Consider the following 26,300-nt stretch of genomic DNA (forward strand, 5'->3'; position numbering starts at 1 on the left):
CAACTTCAACAAGCCTGCTTGTTAAACTCTCCGTTGTGTTTTTTTATTTCGCTGAATAGCTTCTTCAGTTCGGCAAGTTCTGCTACATTTTTTTTCAGGGCATTGATTTCCTTGTACATTTCCTCTTTCAGGTCTTGTATACTTTTCTTCATTTCATCATGATGTCTAGCTGAGTTTTCTTGTATCTCATTCAGTTTCCTTAGAATTATCACCCAAAATTCCTTGTCAGTCATTTCAAGGGCTTCTTGTTCTATAGGATCTAGAGCTTGAGATTTATTATCTTTGGGTGGTGTACTTTCTTGGTTTTTCGTATTTCTTGTGTCTTTTCTTTGATGTTTATTCATTGTGGCAGGGGGTTTTACAGTCCACAGGTTTGACAGTGTTGCCTGAGTAAAATGTTGCTGGGGTTGCCAATTTGGTATGGCTACCTCAGTGACTACTCAGTTGGACGCTAGTGCCAGACAAGTCCAAAATTGACTACCGGGAAGATGGCGGGGCGATCGTGCCGCTCCCGCGGCGGCCTCCACAGCCAGAGTGGCCCCGGCCGCCTCTCGCCGCCCCTGGTGCTCCCGGCTCCTGGTCGCACCGCAGCCTGCTCAGTCTCTCTCCGGGCGGTTCCAGCGGCGCCCAGGACCTGATTCCCAGTCCATCTCAGAAGTTCCTAAGTTTCTGCCGGCACGCAGACTCGGTATGCCAAATCTTAATGAAAAAACATTTTGTGGAAATGTTTATAGATGCTGATGCAGAAAGTAGTGTATAAACTTTAATTGCCTTTGTAATTTGTTCTATCCTGGGTTTAAGAGAGACTGCCTTTCTGTTACACACCCAGGAAGGGTACCAGGTCTTGCTGGATAATCGTGGAGTTGAGTTTTCCTCCTAAATAAAAGAGCTATATCTGGCACAGTTTAGGATTCAGTTAGACAGTGAACAGTTCAAACATGCAGAGGGAAGAAAAGGAGAAGACTGGTGTTAAACTTGCCAAGCAAGCAAATCTACCTAATGCTTCATCCGTTTCTGTGTGTGTGTGGGGGGGGGAGGTTACCCCTGTTTAATTTGTTCTTAATCCTGGCTGCTTTTGTCCAGTTCCATATGTATATTGCATATGACTTTTGTCCTGTGAAATGAACAGAAGGATTTTTCTTAGGTAATTTGACAGAAATGAGCATAGAATCTCCTAGTATTTCAAAAGAATAGTTGTCTTTTTGGGATTAACTACATTGTCCTTATATTAAGCAATTTTATTCTTTGTCTTGTGATTTTAGACCTCTTTAATATTTGTACTGAAAATTATTAACTGTGATCATAGCCACAATTTAGTTGACATCAAAGAAGGTTGAGGGGCAAACCTTGAGTTGATGTGGAAATCAAAAAGAGTGTCTGGTACTTTCCTTTCTCCACTTTTCATTAAAGACCCAGACCTAGCACTTCTGTACTGTTCCTCTTGTTACCTAAGGTGTTGTAACACATTTGCCTGAAGGAGCCCATTTGCCTATGGGAGGATTAATGTGAATGTTCCCAGTAGGACTTTGCTGAAATCTTGGGCCAGGGAAGAAAATCATTCTTTCTACTGAATTCCAGAAATAGCAACAAAAGCTCAGAGGAAATTAGCCCTCTTTGTCCCAATTTACATTCTCTGGCTGTCCTTCTGTCCAGCTGGGCACTCCACCTGCAGAAGGAATTCATCTCTCCTTTTCATTTTTCTGTAAAGTTCCAGAATTTGTTTGGAATCCAGGCCACTGTTGAAAATATTTTCCTAGACTGGAAGGCAACTTCGCACAACGTATGTTCACCTGCCTGCTGCTTTCTTTTTTACTCTTGAGAGTCTGGTATTCCCGTGGCTACATTTCAGGATTTCAAATAGAATAACCACTTAACCAGCTAAATGTCTAGCAAGATACTATTTTTGCATTTTTAGCATCAGGATGATTGATATCTCAAGCTGTTTCTGGAATATTGGTCTATTGGGATTAACTACATTGTCTTTATATTATATAAATTTATTCTCTATCTTGTGATTTTAGACATCTTTAATATTTGTATTAAAAATCATAATCGGTAAGTGGAGGTTCTTAGGTAATTAATCCTACTTTTGTATGCACTTATAGATTTTTTTTCCCCAGCATAAGTAACATTTTTAAAATGAAGACACCAATTAATTTTTTTGAGTGAAAAAGCAACTCAGCAAGTATTCTTACTATTTTCTTTCTTCATCACCATTCATTCTCATCAGCATTAGTAGGCATTGCCTAGTTTGTCCTTATTTTTGAGACATACTTTTCTTTTTCATCCAAAAGTACTTATTTTTGTTCATTTAGTTCTTATACTGATTGCTTGCTGTTGACTTTAAACTTCTTATCCCCAAAATGGGCATGATCAGAACCTGCATTTTTTCCATGCCCCTAGTTTATTATACATGATATGTTAAAGACAGTAGCTATGTCAGTTCCTTGGCAAATCTGAGAAAGCATATAATGTTATGACAGGCATATCTGCAAATGAGCCCTGTGTATGAAAACTAGACAGAAGGGTTAGAGAGAAATAAAGCTGATGTCATTCCATTGGAATGAAGGGGCTGTTAAAACCATAAATACATTCTATAGCTAGCAGCTAAGTGTGTAAGCTGTATTTCTTTTCTAAGAAGGAAAAAAAATGTGAAACAAACCAAAGAAGGAAATTGTGTTTATAAAGGGGAATATTTTAATTAGTTTAGGCCATACAATTACTCAAACAGTCTGAACTTACATTTCTTTTTGGAGCAAACATGAAAACCATTATTTATGGAAAGCTTAAATTTCACACGACACATCTACCCTCTGTGTGTGGGGTTTTTTTTGTTTTGTTTTGTTTTAATTGTATATGCTTTGTGTATTTTTATTTCAACCTTCCTTTTGCTAAAAATGCTTTCTTTTCTTGATGGGAGATTTGTTCTCGGGAGAGGAAGGAAAAACTTGAGTCTCTGAGCTGAACCCTCGCCCCTTTTTTGGCATTTACAAGTACGCTAGTTCTCAGCTCATTGAGGGTATGTCTGAACTAGAGGCCCCTATCTTAACTCCTTTTCGATAAATTTCCCACCCCTGAATATGCCTCTATCTGCAAAACAAAATGCCCCTTCTCTCTGTGATGCAGTAGTCGAGGGTGCTCTACTATCCTTTTCTTTACTGATAAATCAGACTCCATTGCAGGGAAAAGACTTTCAAGTGCTAAGGCAGCAGCCAGTGATGTAAAAGGTGGGTTGTCATTTCCATCACTCCATCCTCGGTCACCAACAAAATCAAAGCAGGTGGAAAAATGGTATTGATGTGTTGGTTCACCTCATGGCAGCTTTGATGTGAGGAAAAAGAAATACAAAGTCGGCTTACAAGATTTGCCTCTGAATTCATTTAGTTGCTGCAACTCAGAGGGAAGAACACAGCCCTGATGATGAAGAGAAACTTGTCCGTGACCTTGCGCCAGAACCTTGTATTTCTGTTTCTTCTAGGATAGTCTCGTTCCGTTGGCACACACTAAGTTCTTAAGGAGAGAAAAAACAGAAACAAGACATAGTTTTCTTTTTAACTTGACATAAAAGAAGATATCCTAAAGGCACATCACCAGAATTCTTTTTTGTTTGTTCATTTTTGTGAGGGAATTGGCTATTCTCCCCTTTTCTCCTCTCCCTCACAATTCTGTGTGTGTGTGTGTGTGTGTGAGAGAGAGAGAGAGAGAGAGAGAGACAGACAGAGAAAAAGGAAGCACGCCAGCAAGCAGAAACTGACACATACTCTTTGGACAGCTGGGCTGCAAAGTTGATTTATGAAAAGGGTGAGAATTCATGGACTGCTCCAAGGCACAATTGACTTGTGCTTAGGGAGAGGTAGGCTGAGGGCTTAGTTAACTCAGTTATTTAGGTAGTAGAGTTGTGAATTTTGACATTTTCATGCCAGATTGTTAGCTTTCATACGAGAGTTTATTTTGTATGTGGTAACTGTCATTTTAGTTCAGTTAAACAGATTTTATTTTCACTCTTGTTTGTGCAAATACTGTGCCTGGGACTTATTTACTTTTCTTCTCTCAGTCTGTGGCAGCACAAATGGAAAAACATTAAATAAATGTGGTGTAAATGCATTTTTCCTCTAATTTTTCCATATTTACAATTAGAGCCTTGAAAGAAAGACAGAATTCCAGTCTGGCTTTGATACCACATTTCTCCTTATTTAACCGAGTAGTGACCAGACACAATAGGGTAGTGATTGTCCTTTCACTACCTTTCCTGCCCACACCCTGCCCTTTTTATTTTTGATCTTCTCAAAATCATTTGTTTATTTGGCTTCATTCATGGTCCACTTTTTTCTTATTCTTTCTTTTCTTACATATCTTCTGTTCAGATCAATGGCCTTTGTTCAAGTTCAAAAAAAAGGAAACAAAACCTACTCAAACCTTCTCATGAGACTTAGATTGTCTCCTCTGCTGCCTTCCCTTTTCCTCATCCACCTCAATGCAAACACCCCACCAGTCTCAACCCTCTACTTTCTCTCCCCACATCTTCTCCCTCACGGCCCCCAGATCTCTATTTGTCATGATGCAGTCAGAGGTGGTTCTTGCTTTGGGACCATGTACTAGACTTTTGGCCTTGGGGAAATCACATCTTCTCTCCCAGACTCAGTTTCCTCATTTGTTCCTCAGCTTCATTCCTCAGTCAACACAGAAACCTATAGGTGCTGTGCCCAGCACTGGAGATGGAAACTGTGATGCACTAAATAGACATCAGTTCCACCCAGTGCTGTGAAATGGAGCAGAGATCTTAAAAGGAATGTGGTGAAAATTAGCAAGGAGATGGTGCGCTGACACCACAGACTTGGGTGATCAGAAAAATGTCAGCTTTTATGATTGTGATCAAAGGCAGACAGACAAGGAAAGTCCTGACCTCTCTTTGAAAGTTGATTTTATCAACTTATCAGGACCTTTCACATGTGTTTCTAGCTCTTTCCTGAAACCCATTCTTTTTTATTTTGGACAGATCTTTTTTTCCTTCTTATCTAGCCTCCTTCCCCATTTTTTTTTTCTTTTTCTTTCTTTTTTGGGGGGGGGACCGGTAAGGGGATCGTAACCCTTGGCTTGGTGTTACCCGCACCGGGCTCAGCCAGTGAGCGCACCGGCCATCCCTATATAGGATCCGAACCCGCAGCCACGGCGCACCCAGCGCCGCAATCTCCCGAGTGAGCCACGGGGTCGGCCCCCCATTTTTTTTCTTTTCTCTGTCAAAAGCATAACCATTTCTTCTGTCATGTGCATTTGAAAGCAGGGTGGGAGGGAGACTTCAATTTTCGTGGGGCATAGCATCCCTTCCTTTGGGGTCGGCCCCCCATTTTTTTTCTTTTCTCTGTCAAAAGCATAACCATTTCTTCTGTCATCTGCATTTGAAAGCAGGGTGGGAGGGAGACTTCAATTTTCGTGGGGCATAGCATCCCTTCCTTAACTCTTTGTTCCTTTGTACCTATGTCTAGTGCATAGTTCTGAGGATTCCTCCTTTGCAGATCTCTTTAATTCTTCATTTATTTCTGTGTTGAATATGGTCATCCCTGTTTTAATCTAAACTTTTGTTACCTCAAGGATAGAGTCTGGTTTCTTGCTCTGCTGAAATAATCTAAATGTGTCTTTCATGGGAGAAGGAAACAGTTACCTCTTTCAGCTACGTGAGTGTGTGAAACCATATAGAGTCCTTCAAACTCTTAAGAGTAACCAGAGATTGAGAATATTGTCTTTAACAACTGAACCAGTTCACTTATTACAACTGTGCTTATGTTTTGTTTTTGTTTTTTAGTTGACAGTTAACTTTTGAGATACATAATATTTATAGTTTACTTAGTAGGTAGGGGCTTCTGGAAAATTTGAGGGAATGTCTACTTTTGATTTATGGGTACAATCCATTATCCATATCTTAACATGAATGCATGATTATAAATGAGCTTGTGACATGTGGTTTTTTTGAATGTGGGCTTTCTTTTAAAATGTTGCAGTTTTAGAAATTATAATATCGCCACCAGCCTCTTTATTTTTCTTGTCAGAATAAAGGTAAACATGTTCTTCTAAACAGAATGCAAACAGAAAAAAACAAAGAACTAATCCTTTTAAAGTTTAGAGTGGTGCCAACTAGAAGTTTTTATCATTTTTAATGTAGAGTGTTCATTTATTTAGTCAACAAGTATCTGTTGAGATTTGAATATGAGGAACTGTTCTAGGTGCTGCCAGTAGAAGGTGACCATGTCCTCAAATAGGGGTCAGCAAACTGGCCTGCCCTGTGGCCTGTGATTGTGTGGTCTGCAAACTGAGATTGTTGTTGCATGTTTAAAGGGTTATAAAAACAAAAAAACAAAGAAGAATATGCAACCAAGACCAATGTGTGACCCACAAAGTTTAAAATATTTATGTGGTTCTTTACAGAAAAAATTTGTGTACTCCAGGCCTAGAGTATCTCTGCCTTCCTGAGACTTGGGAAGGAAAGACCAATAATAAGCAAGGGAAAAAATAAACAAGGGAATTCTTTTTGGATTTTGATGACTGATTAGAAGAAAAAAAAGATATAAGAGTGACAGGAGTGAGGCTAGGGCAAAGGGTCGTGGTTAGGGTGGGATTCTTTGAAGAGGTGACTTTGACATTAGACCTGAACAATGAGAATGAATAGCGCTGTGAAGAGCTGGACTGTTAACCCCCTCTCACCCCCTGGTTCCACCTCCCCCTCACCTCCAAATGCCTGCTTATGCACAGGGCTCAGCTGGATGTTGGTTCCTAGGAAGACTTCACCAAAATGCCCTCTTTTGGTTTAGCTTTACCAGAACACCTATCACATGGCATTGTAATTACCTATTTGCTTTCATTTCCTGCCACCCCCCCACCCCAACCTCAAACTGGACTTGAAATATCTTGGGGGCAAGGATATATGTCTTGGTAATATCTCTCCAGCATTTAACTCATAAACTAGGTTGAACAGTTAAATGGAATCTAGTATAAACTCAATATTAGATTCCACCAAGCCCATTATAAAAATCAAGTTTCCTCTAACAACATGGAGTCTTAAGTTTCAATTCTATTTATTGTTTTTTTGTACACATCCTTCCCACCCCATCCTCTCTACTCCAAGCTCCTTTCCCCTTTCATTTCTAAAATATAATTGTCATTCTACCCTGAAACATGTACATTTCCCCACCTTCAGTTGATAAGTCAAAAAGTAGGAATTATCCTTGATTCTTAACATTCCGTTACCCTTGCCTATCAGATTCAGTCCTTCAGCAACTATACCTCCCAAACTAGTCCTGTTCTCACCATCTTTTCTGCAAACCCAGCCCAGGCCAGCTCTATCCTTTACCTGGACCACTGCAGCAGTACTCTGAATCGTCTTTCTGCTTCCACTCTTACCTGATTTATATCTATTATTCACTCAGAAGCCAAGCAGTTCTTTTCAGACTCAATATATGATCATGCCAGTTCTCCACTTAAACACTCCAGTGGCTGCCTACCTGACTTAAAAATTTGAACACAAAATAAATAAAAAATTGAATTGAAAAATTGAACTCTTAGCCCTGCATAGACTGGACACCATCTCTTCAACCTCCTCTCTTCATTACCCTCAACCTCCAGCTGCATTTCCACTCATCCTTCTTAGGACCTGTTATTCCTTGTTGCCTGTTGAATTAATAAGTGGAACTCTGTGTGTTAATGTCATTAACACTGTGAATACTTAAAACTATACAGTGGCATCTTAGCACAATCACAGTGAAACCCCTACCCCAGAGACACCCCCACATCCCCATCCCTGATTTTCATTATCATGTTTGTGGTACCCAAAATTCATGGTAACAGGCACCTGACTTAATGATAGCCCTAGTTAAAAGACCTTGGGGAAGAAACCCTACAACCTTATTGCCTTCTAATGGTATTGTTTTTCCTTTTCTCTTTTTTGCAATACAGAGTATGAGTTGGAAGTAAAGAGGGTGCAAGACATTCTTTCGGGAATAGAGAAGCCACAGGTATGTCTTCTGGATTTCTCAGCATAAATGACACTTTCTTAAGTATTTCAAATGTGTTTTTTTTTATTTCACCACACAGTAGGTAAGAAAAGGGCCCTTCTCATTACATATTATTCATGAACTGTGAAATAGTGTTCAGTTACTCATGGGGCATGAAAATGTAGAACAGCAGTCTTCTGTGTCATTATAATCTGCTGAAATGTCTTCTTTATTTAGATATTCCAAATGCAATTAGATATTCTTTCCAACTTCCAAGGGTGCATTTTTTTTTTCTTTCTCAGATCTACAGAACAGATTTCTTTTGGTAATTTCCTTTTACCTGTGTAAATGTAGTAACAATAATTTTTGAAAATCTCAGTAATTCCAAGTCTTTTCCCAGGTAAATTTTAAAAAGATATTTAATTATTAGCTGAGAAAAATAAGTTCAGGACATTGAGTGCAATGACAAGAAAAAAATCTGTGAGAGTAATGATATTGTGAGGTTTTAAGTTTGATTTTGCCAGGTGCTTTGAAATTCAAGTGAAAAATTCAGAATGTTGATTCAGCCTTTCATCTGAGATTAGAGAGCCAAAGTTCTTTGGAGTGTTTTCTAGCTGAATTGGAAAACCTTGATTCTAATGTGTTTCAAATACTGAGGCTTTTTAAGAGAAGAGTCCAAACATGCCTCAGGGTACATAGTTGAGTTTGACTAAACCTAAAAGCATGAGGTGTGTTGGAGGACAGGCATAAAGGGCACTTGTAGAGGAGTGGGCATTGAAGATGGGTTGGGGAGTCTGTGCTTACTCTGGTTAAGAAGCAGGCTGCCATTGAGGGTTTTTGAGCAAAGCAGTTATATAATCAGGACTGTATTTTCAGAAGAGCTGGAGTGAGAAGGAAGTGGACCCAGGGAGAGAAGTATTAGGAATCTACTAGTATAGTTCTGGTAAGAAGCTATGGGAGTCAGAATTAGAGTGGTGGCATCAGATGTGGCAAGGACAGGAGATGGATAGTAGAGCCACTCTAGAGAAAAATCAGTAAGGCGTATAACCTATTCCATGCCGAGTGTCATAAATAGCTGGGCTTTAATCACTTCCTGTAAGATGTCTCCTCTGTTTGCTGTCCATGCCCGTCAAGTGCGATACTCCTCCTAGTACTTACTTAGTACCACTGGTACCACCTGCAGTTTCACTGTGCTCTGCATGTTCCTCTGCTGTTGGATTTCGTACATTGTGCTCCATTTACTTGTTTCTCTTCTTTCCCAGTAATCTATAGGTCCTTGTCTGTGTCCTTTTTGTATCTTCAGTGCCATTCTTGAGTTTGTTTCACTGGCAGGACATCTGGAAAAATGCAGTGGGCAGTCGCAAGTGTCTGGTAGATCAGTGCTGTGGAGAGAGGAGCAGCAGGATTCTGATCAGGAGATTCCAGCACAGGAACAGCAGTTAAACTTGTAGGCGTGGATGATAGCTGTGGGGAGGGGATGGAGTCTAGGGAGAGAGTAGAAAAGGCTTGAGAGCAGAATCATGGACCAAGCTTATATTTATAGTACAATAGAAAGAAGAAAAATTCATGAGGAAACAGGAGTCATAATCAGAGAGAGAAGGCAGGGCAACGGGTTAGTTCATTGTCCCAGATGTAGTCACAAAACTTCAATTGTGTGTGCACACAGTGCTTTTCTTCAGATGTTCCTAGTCACTTTTGGACTGCAGAAGTGACAGAATTGATGTTTCTAGGTAGCCAGATAAAAATGATATTTAGAAGCATTGGTCTTTTTCCTTGATTCAGTGTTTATTAAGCAGTTAATCTATGATTTTTAGAGCAGGGTTGATGGACAGGCTTTTCATAAGTAGCTGTGATGTAAGGTATAATATGGTAAGATTGACATCCGAGAACTTTTGTCTGTACTACTTGGAGAGAAGGATTGCTTGGCGACAGAAGCAGGTGGATATTGGCTCTACGTATCCTAGCCTGGCCAGGCAGTTCTCTTGCCGTCATGGAGAGTTGGCTTCTCAGAGCCTGGTGTCTTTAGACCCTTGAATCACGTGGCTGCTTCTCCTTTTTCTCAGTTGCTGCCAACATAGCAGCCTTTTGAGAATTTGGCTTTCCTGTAGCCAACAGAGAGAAAAAAGATGAGGCAGGTTGGTAGTGCTGTCTAATCTACCAGATAATTTTGTTTTTCCTTATGAAATAATTAATTGGTAATATGATATTATGTACTTGATTCTAAAGTATATAATACTTTAGATGGACTCTGGAACACCAGCTAGATTGAGTGTCTGAGTCTGCTGGGCAGAGGGCCAGAGAATGTACTCTGGTAAATGACACAAAGTGGCGGCCTGTCTGGGTAACCAGTCAGCTTACCTGGATGTCATCCTTTCTCATTGCTCTCCTCCAAAGTTCTGAGATGAATTTGGGGATAGAAATTCAGTCAGAAGATATTGTTTCTACATCAACATGGTTTAGATGGGTATGGATATAGTAAGTATAGCCAGGGATTTCCTTAGTCCTGTAAAGCTGGAGTTGTCAATTCTGCTTCATAAGCAGCATGTTATCTAGGATTGGAAAAGGCAGGCTGACAAACTTTCAGGAGACGAGTAGAAACAACAAAGTCTCAAGCATTTACAAGCTTTGTAGAGTCATTAAAGATCTATAGATCAGCATTTATGTCTGATGCTCTTTTTAGCATTGAGACTTGGACTTGCCAAAATATTACATCCTATCTTTTAAGCCATTCAGTGAAAGGCAGTGGGCATCCTAGGACACAGTCACTTCAGTTGTTTTAACAGTGTGTGGGTGGTGACTGTTGCTGCCCAGCCTCTGGGACTGGGGCACTGGATGGCAGCAAAAGTACATCCAGGTTGTGTGGGCTGGAGGCATCCCAGATAAGTGCAGTTCTGAGTGCCATGCTCGTTCGTGCCTCCTGCTTTTGACATAATGACAACTTCTCTTCCTGTCCATGTGTAGTAGTTTCCTATTGCTGTTGTCACAAATTTCCATAAATTCAGTGGCTTAAAACAATACAGATTTATTTTCTTAAAGTTCTGGAGGTCAGAAAGTCCCAAATGGGTCTTGCTGAGCTAAATCAAGATGTTGCCAGGGCTGCGTTATATTCCGTAGGCTTTGGGAGTAAATCTGGTTCCTTGCCTTTTCCAGTGTCTAGAGGCAGCCTGCTTTCCTTGGCTTATGGCCCCTTCCATCTTTAGAGTCAGCAGTCCTACTTCTCCAAGTCCTGCTTCCATCTTCACACCTCCTTCTCTGGCTCTGAGTCTTCTGCCTTCCTCTTTCACTTATAAGGACCTTTGGATTTACATCGGGCCTATCTGGATAATCCAGGAATATCTCCCCTCCACAAGGTCCTTAACTTAATCACACCTGCCAAATTCCTTTTCCATGTAAGGTAATACATTCACAGGTTCCAGGACTACATCAGGACATCTCTGGGGAGTCCTTATGCTCCCCACCACACTGCCCCCTGTTCCTCATAAGTCTTCTCTGCCTGGTGACAGTCCACTCATCACTCCCTGCCTAGTTAGTTGTTTACACAATTTTCTCCCTCTCCCTCTCCTTGTCTCTCCTACCCTTTTTCTCTTTGAAGTTTGTATTCATGATTGTATCTTATTTATCTTTGTGTCCCCAGTACGTAGCACTGTCCTTGGCACATAGTAAACCCTTACCAGATGTTTGCTGAATAAATGTGTGGCAGACTACAGCAGCTGTAGCTAGATTCTGGCAGGTGGGACAAATACCTGAAGGCTGACCAGCATCAGAGGATGAAGCTAAACCAGCTTAGGGAATGCTGGAACAGCTGGGTGCCAGTGTACAAGACAGCAGGAGGGGGAGGGCCCATGTTTTGCAGTCCAGCAGTCTGGATTGGGACCTAGCATGCCTATTAACTGCCACTGTGACCTTGGGTAAGTAGCATGACCTCTCTGTGCCTTGATTTCCTCATCTTTAAAGGTAGGATAATAAATACCACATGGGGCTATCTGGGAATTAAATTATATACTATTTATAGAATACTTGGGATGTAATATTTCTCTATAGTTCATAGCGTATCATTAAGCAAAAGTGAAACTCCCTGTTATGCTCTGAAATGGGAAAGAGGGGTGTCAGGCTATCTTCCAGGCAAAGAAGTGGAGCTGTAGGAAGTTGGGCACACAATTGTAAAAAGGATTGTTATTCTTAATTTTGTTTTCTTTCAGCCACATCTGGTAATATCTCTAAATAAAAGGCATATGTTTTTCTTTGAGATTTTTGCAGATGATTTGATTTAGGTGCAGAAACAATATTTAGGATTTGGGGATTTCGGTCATTTTCCTAAAGCTTTACTTCTCAGAGACCCAGACACTATAAAGATCCAAACACTTAGTCAATTTTATTTAAATTTTAATAAAAAAGCATACAAATATATTAGGTATTTGTCCTGGGACTGTAACAATCAGCATGCATTGGAGACTTAGCCACTGATGTTGCAGAGGAATAAGCTAAATATTACTGTAAGTGGTTTAGGAATTAACCAGCCACCTCCAGCTTAATGTGGTCTAATCTCTGATGGTGGCGCTTGATGTAGTCTACATACTGGTGGGCTGTTTATTTTCAGGATGTAAATAAGTGTAACCTGAAATTGTGGTTCTGCATTGTTTCCATCCGCTAAAGTTTAGCTTGTAGAAACAATTGATTTGTCGGTTCCAGAAGTGAGTAAACTGTCTTAAGAGGAACACTTCCCCTGTAAGAAGCAATTCCTTGAAAGATAAACAATATATCTGGGAACAGATTTGAGGCTGTTAGCACTTAAGGAATTATAGAAACAGATGATTGTGAAAATTTTAGATTTGAGTATTCTCTTTCATTGACCTTTTCCTTTTTCATTTATTTTCCTTTATGTTGTTATTTCTCATGATGGAAGTGAAGCCAGTATTCTAAGGTAATATTTCCTTAGCATACTCCTTGATTATATTAGTAGGCCTCCCACACAGTTATGACCAAAGGCCAGACCAAATTAAGAAGCTTCTAGCAAATAAGTATTTTTGAACATGAAAGAGAATAAAAATCATAAAATTTTACAGAATAGTATTAAAATCCTGGGATGAACAGGAGAGAAGGGACAAGGAGAAAGAGAACTAAGGATTTCATATCGAAGGACTAAGACAATGCAGTTTTAGAATTTCCTCAGATATGCACACACACACACATAATACAACTGCTCTCAAGTTGGAATCTATATTTAGTAAATACATAGACAAGAATGATTTCTGCTTGGTATTGTGACCATTCAGAAGTAGGTAGTGGTTTTATGAGTCTTTCAAGGTACTTAAAAGCAGTTTATTTTAAATAGTTCTTAATGCAGATTTACACTAGTAACCTACACAACAGACCCTTTTATATCACTAGTGCAGAAACAAATGTCAGATTGCACCTTGTCCAATAACTTTGTAACTAGGAATCACCACTTTTATCACTGAGTTACAAAGGAGATTGATTTCTAGTTATGGTAGATTGAACATCAGGAAGTCAGTGAGTTTTATGGCTTCTAAACTTTTTGGGGGGGTGGGAGAGGGCATCAGCCATGACTGTGGTGATCAGATTAGCCATGCCCTAGTTAACTTTGGTAATCACTGCCGGTGAGAAAATTTCAGCACAGGAGAGACTGCAGTATGAAGGTCATGTCCGAGTGCTGTCACTCTGAAATAAACTTGAACCCAGATAGGGTTCCTAGAGTTCCGAATCTCCCACTAAGACAGCACCTCCCAAGACACTCAGAGTAAACACATGTAGTGCTGAGAATTCACCTTTATGTGACATTCTCTTGAAAGGCACCATGTAATTTCCTGGAATCAGCCTTGACATGGAAATGAGTTCTGAGTCCTAACAGACTGAGCACTCTTTCTCTCAGGATTCCAGTGCCTAAAGAAGGGAAACCTGAGGCCAAGAGTCAGTAAAAGGGAGGGAGCAGGAGCACAGGTGGAGACTGGGCACCAGAACAGTGATCATAATCTAGGTGGCAGCCTGCTTAGCTAGATGATGGAATTTGCAGAAACCACCATCCTTGGAAAATGATGCTGAGTTCTCAAAGTGCATTTCTGAAAGGTTGTCATATCAGAAGAGTGCATTTCCACAAATACCTGTGTTCAGATGACAGTTTGCCTCCTGAAGCCTTGTTCAGGGAATTTAGAGAAAAGATTAATGTTATTTTAACTGATGCTTCATGTTGTACGTCTCTGTTCAGTTAAATAATAGTTTAACCAAGTCCTAAAGGAAAAAAGTAAATTTGTAGTAGCTGTGAAAAAGCTGGAGTTTAAAAGGATGGGAATTTATGGACACTTGTTGGGTATCTAGAGTGCTAGCCTTTGACTGAGCTGTTTTGAGAAGTGATGCTATTTTACGCCGCCATTCTAAGAATCAATGTTACTGCGTATGGTACTGTGTTCTTGGAATTGTGCAAAGCAGCCATTTATCGCAATGTTTCCCAGTCTAGTATCTAATCGGCCTCCTTTTTCATTATAAACTGAACTCTTCATAGCAAAATATTTCCTATTAAGTTAAAAATCAAATATAATACCCTGTATCTCAGAATTACTCATTAATGGTGTGTAAAGGATTTCAGCAAATACACTGGGGTAAGTAAGGAATGCTGTCTTAAAATTTAGTTAAGGAAACAACACAAATAACCAAGTAATGCTCAGTATGATGAAATAAGCACCAAAAATAGGTACCAGGAAAATGTGTCCAGAGTACAAATTAAATACTGATTGCTTCTGACCAGGGATTCTGGAAGGACAGGATATGACCTTTCCAGAATCAGTCCAGGACACTTTGGATCCCCTTCATGCTCAGTGCATCTGCCATGAGGCCCCTCATACACCTGTCTCTCCTCACCAAGTTGGCGTTCCTTGAAGCCAGAGATCATATCTTAATCATCTTTGTGTCCACAGCTCCTCACAGGGTGAGGTATGATGAGTACACAAAGGTAGCATTCGAACTGGGCCTAAAAGAAGTGTGTCAAAGCCAAGAAAGCAGGAAAACCAAGTTGGCGTTCCTTGAAGCCAGAGATCATATCTTAATCATCTTTGTGTCCACAGCTCCTCACAGGGTGAGGTATGATGAGCACACAAAGGTAGCATTCGAACTGGGCCTAAAAGAAGTGTGTCAAAGCCAAGAAAGCAGGAAAGTCAAAATAGTCACAGGGCTGTGAGAGGGGACAGCATCCTGAAGGGGGGTTCCAGCAGCAGGCAAGTTAGGGTATGTTAAAGGACAGGTTACTATTGTGGTGACTGTGGCTGAGTCCTTCTGAGGACCTGTGGACGACAGGTGAAAACATGGCTTAGAGTAGTGCTAAGTAAGGGTAAGAACGTCAGAGTAATTAAAGTTTCAGACTCTTGTTCAAATGAAGTCGTAACAGAGGCTGAACCATGTCCACCTCTGCGTACGTTCTACCCCGTTGATCAGCCTGCTCCTTGTTTCCTGTTCTTGGGTTCTTCTGGAACCTGGAATCTGCAGGACTCCAAGGGCATTGTTCAAAAGGTATTGGCTTCAATTCGACACCAAGCAGGGCTCAGAGGCCACCAGAAAGTACCTGTGGGTATGGTTTCTTTCACATAATGTGATAGGCATCATGTAGATCATTGAAATTTCACATTCAACTTTTTCCCTTTAAGAAAATTCCCAAGCATGACTGATCGTACGTTCTAGAGGACTAAGTATGAATTGCACTGGACTTGGATGAAAGTTTGCATTATAAGGACAGGTGTTGCAGGAGCTATATTTTGAATATTAGAACTTCGACAAGAGAGCACTATATAGGATGTCTTTCATTGTAATTAAAGTTGTTGCCTTATTATGTCCATGCCATGAGCTATGTCCATGCCACTAATATTACAAAAATGTTATTGGAGGAAGGAGGTGTCTGATTCATGTGAATACTTTTTTTCAATATTCATGTCATTTCATCAGTTTGAATACTTTTGTCTCATGTTTTTCTTCCTCAGGTTTCTAATATTCAGGCAAGAGCAGTGGTATTGTCCTGGGCTCCTCCTGTTGGACTTTCATGTGGACCCCACAGTGGTCTTTCCTTCCCCTACAGTTATGAGGTTGCCTTATCAGACAAAGGACGAGATGGAAAATACAAGACAATTTACAGGTAATGTATGTTTCCATGTGTTTTTCTTCACTGCTAAGCTGTGGAATTGGAGTTGTTAAAGAAAACAGAAAACAAAAGAAAAACTTATAAGCTTTGCAAATTTTCCTTTAAATGGTTCATTTGAACAATTAGTAATAATTGTAATGTTAATTAATTTTGTCCAAAGCCTATTAATCAGAAATAAGTAGCATAGAACTATTTGGTATGGGTGAAATACATCACTTGATTTTGTTAGTTATTGGTATAGTATTAAAGAAAATTTTTCATTAATGTCTATCAGGGCCAAAAGTGACTGACTTTTAGTTTTTGCATACATTATGCAATCATATGGTTACCTCTTACTTTTTAGACCCAGACCTTTTTCTAGTCCTATTTTTAAAAATTCTGCGATATGGTTTTCTTTCACTTCATCCTCCTTCTTATCCTCCACAATAGTTTTCCAGCTTGTAATAAAGGTTACTTTAAAATATTTCATTCCAAGCCTTTCTTAAATGGTCAGAAGTTTAGCACACAGAACAAAGGACTAGTCCCTTCTGCTGCTGGACTCCCAAGACATTACCATTCAAATGATTTACAGCCCTGTTCTAAATATGATAAAAATTTTAGGGTCAAGTCTTTTCTCCACTGTAATTACTGGGCACTGCTCAGATTTGGTCAGTTTTAAGTACTTTCTTGACATTCCTGTGAGTGGCCCCTAGAATGAAGGGTAATGTGGTCACACAAACCCTACTTCTTCCTCTGCCAGAGGTGTTTGTTTTCTCTCCCATTTCCTGCATCATCATTGCTACAGAATTTTATCTTCCCATCCCTCTTCTTAATTCTTAACTTGCTGCCCGGACAGGTCTTCCAGACAAAGAAAAGGGGAAAGGAGATAATGAGCGAAGCCTTTCGGCTGCTCTCTTCTCCCCTGTCTTTCCTGGTCCCCTGCAGCAGTCTTCTTGGGGTCTTCCAGCATCCATACTGCAGAGACATGTCAGACTATGTCACTGCCCTGTGGAGAACACTCTGTTGACTCTCCACTGTACTTAGAATAAAATCCTAACTCCTTACTCTGGCTCACAACCATTTGGTTCTACTTTGAAAAAATCATCATAGGTAGAGACTGTAAAGAAATACAGACAGCCGTTTCCCCCCACCTCTGCCAAGAAACTGATAAGAGATAGATTCTATTAGTGCAAGATGGTGACTGGAGCTAGAGTCTCAGGTGCGCAGAGGAGCTAGGCAGGCGTTGCAGAAATGAGAAAAGTAGAAAGGTTGGAATTGAGGTCAGCAGCAGAGCTCCTTTCTCTCTCTTAAAGGGGCAGTTGCCATTTAGCCTAAATATGTTGTTGCCTAGATTCACTGTTTCTTTGGATTTTTTTTCAAGTCATGCTGAAAATATGAGTTATTAATGTAAACTTTACTGATAAACTAATTCAGTAACTGCAAAATTTTCAAGATACAATGTAGGCCTAACAACCTAGCTTCAGGCAAGGAGTGCATCTAGCTTCCAGTTTGCAACTTTAAAGAAACTTTTTATTTGGAATAACTTCAAATTTATAAAATGTTACAAAAATAGATCAAGCAGTGCAAGTACATGTATTCTCTTTACCCAGATCCACCTGTTACTACCTTTTTACCCTATTTGCTCTATCATTTGAGCCTCTCCCTCTCTCCCATTCTCTCCTCTCAATCTATAATTTTCTTTCCAAAAGTGTTACATATCATGGTCCTTTACTGCTTAATATTTCAGTATATTTCCTAAGGATATGGACATTTTCTCAAACAACCACAGTGCAATTATCAACTTTATAAACTTATGTTGATATAATACTTTTATCTAATGCCATCATCCGTATTCCAGTTCTGTCAGTTGAAATGTTTTTTATTTTGAGAAATGTTATAGCATTTTTCTTCCCCTCTAGGACAGGATCCAATCCAGGGTCAGATATTGTCTTTAGCTGGCATGTCTCCTTAGCCTTCTTTAATTTGGAACATTTCACAGTATTTCTTCCTCTTTTATGACACTGACATTTTTGAAGAATACAAAGTAAGTCACATGCATAAACACACCTCTCACCTTTTTGAAAATTTGTGATGGAACATTATTTTGTGTTGGTTGCGTCTTCATAATTTAAGTGGAGGTTTAGTTACAACTTATCATATAAATGGTTTTACTTTATATAAGAGAGCTAATTATTGGGTGCATTGGTATGTGAGGGAAGCAGATTGCAATTTCATCAAGAGTCCAGAGCTGAGGTGGTTGAAGGCCCTGCCAAGGTGAATCTGAGAGCTCCCTTCGGTTGACAGCTGGTACAGTTATTTACATTCATTCATTTCTTCATTTGCTTACTTATTTACCTATTTACTTTTAAGAAGTGATAAGACCTTTTGGAATTTTAGTATATGTGCTGCCGAAGCGAGCACGACCTTTTGGAATTTTATTAGTAAGTTACCCCTTCTGTTTTCCTGATCTGGGATGGCATCATTAAAAGGAAACTAATTTTCTAGTCCAAAAATAATAATACCAAATAAGAAAATTTATATCAGGGTTATAGTAGAATCAGACAGTAGTTCTCGAAATATCATCAGTACATGACTATGAGATGCAAATATAAAACCTGTTTTGTTTTTGAAATTGGCATTATTAATTAATGAATGGTTTTTCTTTACAGTGGAGAAGAATTAGAATGTAACCTGAAAGATCTTAGACCAGCAACTGATTATCATGTGAGGTGAGTTAGAATACAAGAGCCAAGCTATACTTGGGAATCTAGATTGCTAGAGTAAAAAATGTTTGTGAATGGCTCTTGTCTAGATGTAACTTTTGGTACTGTGGCTCATTGGCCATTCTTTCTTGTTCTGCACACTAGAGAGTAATGATTAGGAGGATACAGTTGTGCTTCTGGGAATAGAAAAGTAAGTGATACACTGAATTTTCCATGAATACATGGAATTTTAAACATTTTTAAAAAGTAATTTTTATTTTACATGGTCTTCTAAGATCTATTGGACCATATGGTTTAACATACAATATTTTCTGTCTATAAAAGAAATGATTTTTTTTCTCATGGGTCTATCAGTTATTTATTACAGGCCATATGTATAAACTGTGTGCTTGGACCAAATGGCTAAAGACCTTTCTGTGTTACAAGAACACTTTTGGACCTTAGAAGCCAATAGATTTTGAAATAGGCAAGTAATGCAAACATCAAATGATCTCTGACAAGAATTAACCCAATTTGGCACAACAGTGAACCCATGTGGTATGTATAGTCTGAAATCTCTTCTATAATTTCTCTGGAATTTCTGCTGTAACTACTCTGGAAAGCAGGGCTAGCTTATCCTAGGTAGAAACCCAGCTAGCCACAGACCTGTCAGGAGGAAAGTACTATCTGAATTTTTACATAGACAGTCTGATTATTTAAAGATACATCTATCTGTCCATTTGCAAACAGGCGGGTACAGATAGATGTATCTGAATGTGGTACATATCACTTTTTTCTTATATTTTTATTTTTATGTAAATTTTAACTTTATTTGTTTTTTAAGTTTCACCAGAAAATGTAATTTTATTTAATTGGATACATAACAACAGATTATCATTCCTTTCTTCAATTATATATGTGGACATGAAGATTGTATAATAAAATTTCAAGCATTGAATACATGTCCTTTATTATACTTTCCAAAGGTTAATTCACACCACGAGTTCCTTTGTGATGGGGTGGAGGCAAGGTAGCCTAGTAGGAAGAGCAGCATATATTAATTATTAGGAAGCTTGAGTTCTAGTCTGGTTCGGCCATAAGTTAGCTATTTTAACTTTGGTTGAGTCACATAGAATTATATGTCACAATTTTCTTGATTTTTTTTTTTTTTTTTAAAGAAAACAAGGATGTGTTGAGGTTATAATAGCTTATTAGCTATATAAGTGCTTTAAACTTAGTTATAAGTTTATATAGAGAGAGCAAGGTGGTGTTTTATATTCGGGCACAAAGCACACATCTGTTTCACTGTTGTATGGTTTAGATGAACTCTATTGCAACCATCTCTTCCTGTTTAAATCAAAACTTTCAGATTTTGAGTCAGTATCTGCCCAGACATATTGAACTTTTCACACTGTCTATACAAACAAAATGATTTGTTTAATTTATAAAGCTAAGATGATGATAGAAATGGTTAACCATTCTTCAAAATGGTCGATTTAACAACAAACCAGAAAATGTAACACCATATAGGGAATCAAGTAAATGTTATCCATTACTCATTGTTAACATGTTTCTTTTTTCTCCATGTTTTAATAGTTTGTTATTGCTTTACTATAGGTTTACTTTATTAATTTCCTGCTCAATCATGAGCATACAATATCCTTTTTAAGAAATTTGAATCTCATGAAGAGTCTGCCCTTTATCTACCATCCTGTCTGTCATTTCCCTTTGTTTCTTTTTAACCTTTTACACAGGGTACATTTTGAGAACCGTGCTCATCAGTTCTTTTTACTGCCATGTCCTGTGAACATCTTGAACTTCTTGGTAGATTAGAGGAATAGTTAATGGATTCCCCAAAAGGAATAGGAGAGTGAAGTAGTTACCATCTCAAGGCCTTATATGTGGACTTTTCTCCTGACACATTCAGGACTTCACATGTGACATATGACACACATGTGACAGCACACATGGCTTTAGGCACCGCCAGCTATTCTTTGTGTAGCCCTCTGCTTGCCAGAAAGAGAGAAAATTTCCCACCCCCTTGGTGACTTTCTATTTTAGTATTTTTTTAAAATTGTCTCTCTCCTAATAAAAATGTCTATAGTCCATACTTTGTCTTTTCACCCTGCCTAATCCACAGTCCATACAGATCATCCTTTCCTTTTTCAAGCTGGAGAAGAATATTAATACTTACAACTCTTTCTTAGCTTTAGCTTCCTCTGCCTCGAATTGCTTTGGTGAGTGGCATGATGCATAAGGGACATAGCTTGAAACTTGGAGTTAAGTGGCTCTGTCCCATCCTAAGGATGTGTGCTTAGGCAAGCCACTGAAACTTCTTTGGCCTTTTTTTCTTGTTCATAAATTGAGGATAATAATGATAGCAGCCTCAGAAAGAATGGTGTGAGAGCAAATGAAATATATGCAAATCTATTATAAACCTGTACCATGTTGTGTAAATATTATTTTTGTTTTGTTTTTTCAAGGTTGTCACTTTTGTTCCACAATGAAAATAAAAAGGACTTTATGACACAAATTCTTTGAATATGTGTAGTTTGACCATATCACTCTCTCTTTTATTGGGAGAAAGATGTCATACTTGGCACTGAAAAAAGGAGCACAGTCTCTCTTTTTATGATGCACTTAACATTCTCAAAGTCTTAGTTCTAGGAATGTAAGCTTTTATCACATGCAGTAGCATCAAATATAATTTTAAATTTAATAGTCACCTGTAATGCCTCAAAAGGCTGTGTGGAAATAATTTCCTCATTAAATTTCCATAACAGCAACTATAAAAGAATTTCGTTACTGAACAGCTGCAAAATGAGCAATTATATTCATTGCCATTTTTATTTGTTTGTGCATTACCAATTTAGAAAGTGTCACTCTGGTGGAAGCCGATAGAACCATCGATGAAAACTGAGATATCTCTTTTAGCAGCACAAAACAGTTTACATTTTTCCTTCCAATTCTTAATATTGCACATTTTGATTAAGGCCCGCAGAAGTCTCTGTTCAAATCATTCTAGTTGGGTAAAAGATTTCTTTCTTAAATCATGTACTGAAGTCTCACCTAGGGCTTCTGTTATTACATCCCTTCATTCCTTGTTACTTTTGATTTTGCTACCTTGATTCCATCTTGTTCACATTGATTACTCGGTAACTTTATATAATACTTTTTCTCATTTTCAGGCTCCCCCCGCCCCCCCAATGTTAGTGAGTATTGTATGAGTTCACCAATCAGATATACAAACCTTTTATCAGTAGCAGTCTCAATCATGGAATCCTGTCACTGAAATGCCTGGTGCTTGGCTTCAGGTACTAGGCCAGAGTGCTCTTGACTTCTTGCCACCAGTCACTGCTACTGGGAATATTGAGACCAGTGACATCGTTTAGATAGCACTACAGGTCGCATGCCTGTCACTGTTTCGATTGGCATCTGCTATGCCATTTGAGCCAAATTCCACATGAAAAATTATTGCCTGAGACATTTTAAGTTTATCACTTTTTGCTGTAACTTTGTTTGTCATTACTACACATCCGTTCAACCACTCTTTTTTTTTTCCTGTTGGTGATAGAGGAAAATAATACCTTTCTATTATATATACATTGATTTGCAAAATTTAGGTTTTGGGACTTGGCTTAGATTTTTATTAAAATCATCAGCTCTATATTTATTACTCAGTTCTTACTCAAATTGTTTTGTTGTTTAATTTTGGTACAATCTTTAAAAGGAATTAATCAGTAATTGTCAAAGTATATTTATTCAGTACTTCCATAAAGGAAATTGTGTTATGTATGTTATGTATTGTATAAAAGCAACTGATACTGAATCGTGTGTGTGTGTGTGTGTGTGAGAGAGAGGAGAGAGAGAGAGATTATATGTTGGGGAAGAGGGAGAAATGAGAGAAATCAATACATAATAAGTTACGTTATATTTTAAAATACTTTATACGTAAGTATGTAAGTTTAGATACATAGACATTTATACATATATACGTTTATTTGTACAAATAAGTATTTATACATATACAAATGTATATTGTTGATGTATTCCTAGAAAAGTATGCTTTTCTTTTAATTGGTAGTTTTATAATTAACAATGTTATTGAAATATCCATACTAAACAATTTTAATTTACAGATGTAATCATGGGATACTTAAATATAGTGTCAAATTTTTTGTACTCAGTGCAGCACATTTACATTGCAATACAAAATATGACGGTACTTTGAAAAATTTGTAGGAAAATGGAATTAAAAGATAATATAAATCTTTCCATGAACTTTTTAAGACCTTCATAGATCTTGTATCCCTTGCTGAAAACTTTTGTATATGAAAAGCACTGACCCCTAATTTAAGCAAACTGTGTCATTCTTCAAGGTTAAAGACAAGGAAAACAGCTCCATGTTGCCCATACAGCTACTTCAGATTTTTACTTGTGCCATCAGGTTCTTTTGCTTTCATCCCCACTGTCATCCTTCCAGCATGGCCACCAGGAGCCTCCCTCACCCATGTTTCTCTGGCGTAGGAAGTATGGATTTCTGACTCCAAGAACCTTATTAAAAAGGAACAAAGAACTTGATTAAGCTGTCATCCTTCCAGCATGGCCACCAGGAGCCTCCCTCACCCATGTTTCTCTGGCATAGGAAGTATGGATTTCTGACTCCAAGAACCTTATTAAAAAGGAACAAAGAACTTGATTAAGTCCAAATTTACCTCTTCCCTGACAACTGACTGTGGGCTGCTAGTACTGTGTAGGCCTTTTCCCTGCCTCCTTTCCTCTGCTGTACTATCCAGATGATTCTGGGTGCCAACTGTTTTTGTAAACATCCAGGACCTGGTCTGCCAGAGTATAATACTGCATTTCTAGGCAAAGGCCTAGTGATTTTAAACTGTGACACCTCCTGGGCAGAGGCAAGGAACTTAAATAGGTAAAGTGAGTTGGGTAAAATTCAGTTGAAAAACAACCTCAGTGCTGAGGAGACAACAGAGAGTGGTGAGATCTCTGGTGAGCTCTGTGGCATCTACCCTGTCCGAAGGGGGAGCTGCCCTTGGTTTTCTCCCTCATGCCACAGTGCAGGAAAGAGTGTCACTAGAACTTCTGAGTTTTTAAAAGAAGCCAGAAGTTCTTTTTTTATTTTTATGACAGCTCTAGATTTATAAACCACATCACCATCATCACACCCCCATTCAAAACAAACAAAAATAATAATTCCTTAGTGTCTTCAAAATCCAGAGACTGTTCACATTTCCTCAGTTATCCTGAAAATGAAGGTTTTGTTTCTTTAAAAAGAATGGGAATTCAAATATGGTTTGAATATGCTGTTTATTTGGTTGATATGTCTTAAATTTCCTTTAATGCACAGGTTTCCATCCATCTTGTTCCTCCCCCTTGCACCTTGTTGGAATTTTTTTTTTTTTTTTTATGGTCCTGTAAAGTTTTTCCTAATGTGAATTTGGCTGATTGCATCCCTGTTGTGTTGCTTAATATGTTCTTCTGTCCTCTGTGTTTCCAATAAAGTGGTAAAGAGGCTTAATCAGATACAGGTTCTATTTTTCTGGCAAGACAATTTTATAGCTACTGACATGGGTTTTTATTAGAGATGCACATGTCGGGCTGTTTCTTTTTGCAATGATCATTGCCTATTTCCTTTAATTCAGAGGTAGCTTAGTAATCAAAAACTTGTATTTGCCCCCCTCCACACACACATATAGTATCTATGGCCAGGTGCAACCAACGAGCCCCCAGTTGGAGAATTCTGATCTATTAAAGTTCAGGCTGGAGCCCTCCCCATGTCTGGAACATTGTGTGATTTCATTTTAAGTAGCTTACTTCCAGTGAGCCCATCCTGACTCATGGAAATGGTCTTGCCAGATCTACCATTTAGTTTTATATTATCATGTGCTCCCTTAATTGTGAGTGCAAAACAGAACATTTGCGTCATCAGAGGTTAGGTGGAAAGCATCTTAATGATAAGCATCATTTGTTTGGATCAAATGTCATAGTGTCCTCAAATATACAATAAATATGTATTTTACCTTTTAGGATAGTAGGAAAGTAGACATTTCTTAGTACTTTTGCCTTACATGGCCTCTGTGAAATTTTCATGATGGACTTTGCAGATTACACATGTAATTGGGACCTATTTTTCACAGTGTTATCTTTAGCTGTTGTTGTGTTCATTGCATAGAGCTGGGGGAAGTGGATTGTGAGTGGTTAGAGAAACATGATTGCAGGAACAAGGGGAGTGGATAGTTTAGTGTTTGGACTTCCAAGGCTGAGTACAGTTGACCTAACTTTCTAGCCATGTGGCTTTGGGAAATTTACTTCATCTCTCTCAGTCTGAGTTTCCTTCTGTCTGAAATAGGTAGTAAGATTTTCTACCTGATAGGGAGGGTGGTTATAAGAATTAAGGGCTTTCCAATTCTGAATAGCTTAATCCTCGCATCTTTTTTAGGCAGCAAGGCCTTCTTTGTTGTCTTTTTAAGAGTATGGTCTCAATTTTTAAAAATAAATTCCCAATATAAAAAAGCAGAGAAGTCGAAAGGGAACATTGCATCTTTTTTAGGCAGCAAGGCCTTCTTTGTTGTCTTTTTAAGAGTGTGGTCTCAATTTTTAAAAATAAATTCCCAATATAAAAAAGCAGAGAAGTCGAAAGGGAACATGATAAAAATCAACATAATTTCTATTTTATGCTATATGAAAAGAGCGTGGTGTTGTAATAGCAAATTATATGCTTTTTCTTCACAGCTTCTCTGGAGAAATCAGGCACGTGTAATCAGTGTTGAGCCAAGCATTTTAATGTGCAGAACAAACATCTTTAATCTTGGCATCATGTACGACTATGAGAGTTAAATATTCACATGGATAAACTATACCTGAATGTTGTTTTTGTTTAATTAGAGATGCAGTTGGCAGTAGCAAACATGTTTCTATGTGTGAAATGTCCATATTTTTACCTACATATGTACAGTGTTATAAATAGTTCAAAGATGATATCTATCCAATCGTTTGTACTCTTGTGCCATCTCTCCAGTCTGTGGACTCTTATCACCTCTTTTTGTCCCTTTTCACCAAACTCTTAACTCCGCTTAGCCTTTTTTCCAGACTAAGTCAAACAGAGAGTAGCTTGTTGGTTTTAGAATGTATATTTGGAGACCATTCTTGGGAGTACTTAGAATATTCTTTTCTGGGCCGGCCCGGTGGCGCACTGGATAGTGCGCCGCTTGGGAAGCGCGGCGGCACTCCCGCCCGAGGGTTCGGATCCCACATACGGACCGGTTCCCGCTCACTGGCTGAGCGAGGCGCGGGGGCAACACTGAGGGTTGCGATCCGTTGCCGGACACGGAAAAAGACAAAAGACAAAAAAAAAAAAATATTCTTTTCCAGGCAGTAGACCCCACCTATCTTAAAATGGGGCTGGATGACACACACTGAGGCAAATACTCTATTGGATTGATGGTCCCCTGTAAATGCTGACCATAGTTAGGTCAGGAC

The 26,300-nt window shown here is 38.7% G+C and overlaps 1 protein-coding gene across 1 annotated transcript in view; it reads left to right on the forward strand.

The window, feature by feature from the left end:
• The window catches only part of FNDC3B (fibronectin type III domain containing 3B), a 361,626-nt gene that overhangs the window by 244,861 nt on the left and 90,465 nt on the right, over positions 1-26,300 (forward strand). The window contains exons 7-10 of the mRNA XM_008566859.1: positions 7,945-8,003; positions 15,965-16,116; positions 18,771-18,830; positions 20,558-20,627. Coding sequence (XP_008565081.1) covers positions 7,945-8,003; positions 15,965-16,116; positions 18,771-18,830; positions 20,558-20,627 — 341 coding nt within the window. The remainder of the gene's footprint in view (positions 1-7,944; positions 8,004-15,964; positions 16,117-18,770; positions 18,831-20,557; positions 20,628-26,300) is intronic.

Source organism: Galeopterus variegatus, unplaced genomic scaffold (assembly GCF_000696425.1).
Source record: "Galeopterus variegatus unplaced genomic scaffold, G_variegatus-3.0.2 Scaffold272, whole genome shotgun sequence".
NCBI classification, from domain to species: Eukaryota; Metazoa; Chordata; class Mammalia; order Dermoptera; family Cynocephalidae; genus Galeopterus; species Galeopterus variegatus.